At 35.9% G+C, this 5,288-nt stretch overlaps 1 protein-coding gene across 1 annotated transcript; it reads left to right on the forward strand.

Annotated features, from left to right (window-relative positions):
- The first annotated feature begins 3,895 nt into the window (after positions 1-3,895).
- LOC309829547 (protein CEBPZOS-like) lies at positions 3,896-4,206 on the forward strand. Its single transcript, XM_082665534.1, has one exon. It carries the CDS (start codon positions 3,897-3,899, stop codon positions 4,137-4,139), a length of 243 nt encoding a protein of 80 aa, XP_082521660.1. The 5' UTR covers position 3,896; the 3' UTR covers positions 4,140-4,206.
- The last annotated feature ends 1,082 nt before the right edge of the window (positions 4,207-5,288 follow it).

Consider the following 5,288-nt stretch of genomic DNA (forward strand, 5'->3'; position numbering starts at 1 on the left):
TGATCCAAAACCAATGGGATGCTGCAAAAGCAGTTCTAAGAGGGAAGTTTATAGCTATACAAGCCTACCTCAAGAAACAAGAAAAATCTGAAATAAACAATCTAACCTTACACCTAAAGGAACTAGAGAAAGAAGAACAAACAAAACCCAAAGTTAGTAGAAGGAAAGAAATCATAAAGATCAGAGCAGAAATAATTGAAATAGATATAAAGAAAACAATAGCAAAGATCAATAAAACTAAAAGCTGGTTCTTTGAGAAGATAAACAAAATTGATAAACATTTAGCCAGACTCATCACAAAAAAGAGGGAGAGGACTCAAATCAATCAAATTAGAAATGAAAAAGGAGAAGTTACAACGGACACTGCAGAAATACAAAGCACCCTAAGAGACTACTACAAGCAATTCTATGCCAATAAAATGGACAACCTGGAAGAAATGGACAAATTCTTAGAAAGGTATAACCTTCCAAGACTGAACCAGGAAGAAACAGAAAATATGAACAGATGAATCACAAATAATGAAATTGAAACTGTGATTTAAAATCTTCCAGATTTTCCAAACTAAAGTCCAGAACCAGATGACATCACAGGTGAATTCTATCAAACATTTAGAGAAGAGCTAACACCGATCCTTCTCAAACTATTCCAAAAAATTGCAGAGGAAGGAACACTCCCAAACTCATTCTATGAGGCCACCATCATCCTGATACCAAAACCAGACAGAGATACTACAAAAAAAGAAAATTACAGACCAATATCACTGATGAATATAGATGCAAAAATCCTCAACAAAATACTAGCAAACAGAATCCAACAACACATTATAAAAGGATCATACAACATGATCAAGTGGGATTTATCCCAGTGATACAAGGATTGTTCAGTATACGCAAATCAATCAGTATGGTACACCATATTAACAAATTGAAGAATAAAAACCATATGATTATCTCGATAGATGTAGAGAAAGCTTTTGACAAAATTCAACACCCATTTATGATAAAAACTCTCCAGAAAGTGGGCATAGAGGGAAACTACCTCAACATAATAAAAGCCATTTATGACAAACCCATGGCAAACATCATTCTCAATGGTGAAAAACTGAAAGCATTTCTTCTAAGATCAGGAAGAAGACAAGGATATCCACTCTCGCCACTATTTTTTTTTTTATATGAGAACAGTTGTTTATTCATTGAAGGAATAGTGAATGTATAAGGAAGCATGATGACAGTTTGATAGTTCCAAGAATGTCTTTCAGTTCTCCAAACGTTAAGATCTATGAAGTATCACTTTGCTGTACACTGAAAACTAACACAACATTGCAAATCAACTATATTTCAATAAAAAAAAATATGGAGTAAGAATGATATAACCAAACGGAAACAAAACCAGCAAACAAACAACGTTTTTGTTTGTGTGTTTTGTTTTAGAAGATCCTAAACTTTCAATTTGCAATCTTATGACAGATGATTGTGAAACACAGTAAATAACAAAGAAATTCAGATGAAGGAGCGATTGGGTGACTGGCTTACAGGAGAGGTAACTAGAAGTGGACTCAAGCTGGTAGGAAGCTGGTAGGTTTGGGATAAATGGAATCAAGGTGCATTTCAGGATGTGCACTAAACTAGTTTAGTTGAAGTTGGAGTCACCAGGCACTCTCACCACTGTTATTCAACATAGTTTTGGAAGTCCTAGCCATGGCAATCAGAGAAGAAAAAGAAATAAAAGGAATACAAATTGGAAAAGAAGAAGTAAAACTGTCACTGTTTGAAGATGACATGATACTGTACATAGAGAATCCTAAAGATGCCACCAGAAAACTTCTGGAGCTAATCAATGAATTTGGTAAAGTTGCAGGATATAAAATTAATGCACAGAAATCTCTTGCATTCCTGTACACTAACAATGAAAGATCAGAAAGAGAAATTCAGGAAACAATCCCATTCACCATTGCAACAAAAAGAATAAAATACCTAGGAATAAACCTACCTAAGGAGGTAGAAGACTTGTACTCAGAAAACTATAAGACTGATGAAAGTAATCGAAGATGACACAAACAGATGGAGAGACATACCATGTTCTTGGGTTGGAAGAATCAATATTGTGAAAATGACTCTACTACCCAAAGCAATCTACAGATTCAATGCAATCCCTATCAAATTACCAATGGCATTTTTTACAGAACTAGAACAAAAAATGTTAAAATTTGTACGGAGACACAGAAGACCCCGAATAGCCAAAACAATCTTGAGGGGAAAAAAACAGAGCTGGAGGAATCAGGCTCCCTGACTTCAGACTATACTACAAAGCTACAGTAATCGAGACAGTATGGTACTGGCACAAAAACAGAAATATAGATCGATGGAACAGGATAGAAAGCCCAGAGATAAACCCATGCACATATGGTCACCTTACCTTTGATAAAGGAGGCAAGAATAGACAATGGAGAAAAGATAGCCTCTTCAATAAGTGGTGTTAGGAAAACTGGACAGCTATAGGTAAAAGAGTGAAATTAGAACACTCCCTAACACCATACACAAAAATAAACTGAAAATGGATTAAAGACCTAAATGTAAGACCGGACACTATAAAACTCTTAGAGGAAAACATAGGAAGAACAGTCTTTGACATAAATCATAGCAAGATCTTTTTTGACCCACCTCCTAGAGTAATGGAAATAAAAATAAACAAATGGGACCTAATGAAACTTAAAAACTTTTGCATGGCAAAGGAAACTATAAACAAGACAAAAAGACAACCCTCAGAATGGGAGAAAATATTTACAAATGAAGCAACTGACAAAGGATTAATCTCCAAAATGTATAAATAGCTCATGCAGCTCAATATTAAAAAAACAAACAACCCAATCCAAAAATGGGCAGAAGACCTAAATAGACATTTCTCCAAAGAAGACATACAGATGGCCAAAAGGCACATGAAAAGCTGCTCAACATCACTAATTATTAGAGAAATGAAAATCAAAACTACAATGAGGTATCACCTCACACCAGTTAGAACGGGCATCATCAGAAAATCTACAAACAACAAATGCTGGAGAGGGTGTGGAGAAAAGGGAACCCTCTTGCACTGTTGGTGGGAATGTAAATTGATACAGCCACTATGGAGAACAGTATGGAGGTTCCTTAAAAAACTAAAAATAGGGCTTCCCTGGTGGCGCAGTGGTTGAGAGTCCGCCTACTGATGCAGGGGACATGGGTTCGTGCCCTGGTCCGGGAAGATCCCACATGCCACGGAGCGGCTGGGTCCGTGAGCCGTGGCCGCTGAGCCTGCGTGTCTGGAGCCTGTGCTCCGCAACGGGAGAGGCCACAACAGGCCCGCGTACCACAAAAAAAAAAAAAAAACTAAAACTAGAACTACCATACGACCCAGCAATCCCACTACTGGGCATATATCTGGATAAAACCATAATTCGAAAAGATACATGCATCCCAATGTTCATTGCAGGACTATTTACAATAGCCAGGACATGGAAGTAACTGAAATGTCCATCAACAGAGGAATGGGTAAAGAAGTGGTACATTTATACAGTGGAGTATTACTCAGCCATGAAAAGGAATGAAATTGGGTCATTTGTAGAGACATGGATGGACCTAGAGACTGTCATACAGAGTGAAGTAAATCAGAAAGAGAAAAACAAGTATCGTATATTAACACATATATGTGGAATCTAGAAAAATGGTACAGATGAACCAGTTTGCAAGGCAGAAATAGAGACACAGATGTAGAGAACAAAGGTATTGACACCAAGGGGGGAAAGTGGGACAGGGTAGTGGTGGTGGGATGAATTGGGAGATTGGGATTGACATATATACACTAATAGGGATAGCTAATAAAAACCTGCTGTATAGGCAGCCCGGTGAGTACACCCCTCAGGATGGCCCGTACTCTGGATCCACTGGCAAAGAAGATCTTTAAAGGAGTTTTAGTAGGTGAACTTGTGAGCATTTTTGGAGCATATTTTTTGTTTAAAAAGATGAACACAAGCCAAGATTTCAGGCAAACAATGAGCAAGAAATTCCCTTTCCTCTTGGAAGTTTATTACAAATCCATTGAACACTCTGGAATGTATGGCATCAGAGAACAAGATCAAGAAAAATGGCTGAACAGCAAAAATTAGGAATGTGACCATCGATCAAAATTTGTCCTATTTCGTAGTATCAGGCAAGATTAAAATTCCAAAGTTGACATGGATGGATTTTAGACTGTTTAAGATTAAGTGTAAACTCTAATTAAGTCAGAGGTTCTGTTCTTTGGACTGTGAAGAAATTGATGGAAGGTTTGTTTATTATGTGATAAATGGAGTTTTGTTTACTACTCAAAATAAACCTGTTCTTTAAAAAAAACTCCCCTATAATTCTAAACATATAAACCTTTCAAAATAGATGATAGTAAAATATCTATTTTTAATATTTATTACATTTTCTCTTTTCCATTATAGTTTATTACAAGACATTGAATATAGTACCCTGCGCTATACAGTAGGACCTTGTTTATCCAATTTATCCCCCTCTCCTTTGCCCTTTGGTACCACAAGTTTTTCTTCTATGCCTGTGAGTCTGTTTCTGATTTCTAAATAAGTTCATTAATGTTTATTACATTTTAACTCACACTATCTAAAACTATATTAACTAAAAATATTGCTTTTATCCGTTTTCACTTTACCTGAAACAATACTTAAAACTCTACATCAGTGTCTCTACTAGAGCCACTTTGGGATAAAATTCGTCATAAAACAAAACAAACAAACAAAAAACCTGCTGTATAAAAAATAAATAAAATTCAAAAATTAAATAAATAAGTGAATACAAGAAGCAAGGGAAGGGAGAGATTTGTATTAAGGATGAGTCCAAGGTCTCTGACTTAGTAATTGTGTAGATAATGATGCCATTGCTGGGAAGAACCCTGGAAGAGGATCAAATACTGCATATCTACACATTTGTACTTATATAGCATTACATACCTGCCTTTTATTATAGTTATTTATGTGCATGTAAGATTTTGAAATCAAAGCTTTTCAGAGATTGGCAAACTAAGGACCACAGGACAAATGAAGCGTGTTTTTGTACGGCCCACAAGGTTTTTACATTTTTAAGCATTGTTAAGAAAAAAAAAGACATAAACGAAGATAGTTATGCAACAAAGACTGTGTGGGGCCTGCAAAATCTAAAATATTTACTCTCTGGCCCTTTATTGAAAAAGTGTGTGGACCTCTGCTTTACACAGTTCATCTTGCTTTATGAGATAATGAATACATGTTTATAAAATT

The sequence above is a fragment of the Grampus griseus genome (genome assembly GCF_964374135.1).
Source record: "Grampus griseus genome assembly, chromosome: 11".
Lineage (NCBI taxonomy): Eukaryota > Metazoa > Chordata > Mammalia > Artiodactyla > Delphinidae > Grampus > Grampus griseus.

What these genes read in the sequence shown, in the direction of transcription:
- LOC309829547 (XM_082665534.1), top strand. Translation starts at nt 3,897, where the DNA reads ATGGCCCGTACTCTGGATCCACTGGCAAAGAAGATCTTTAAAGGAGTT.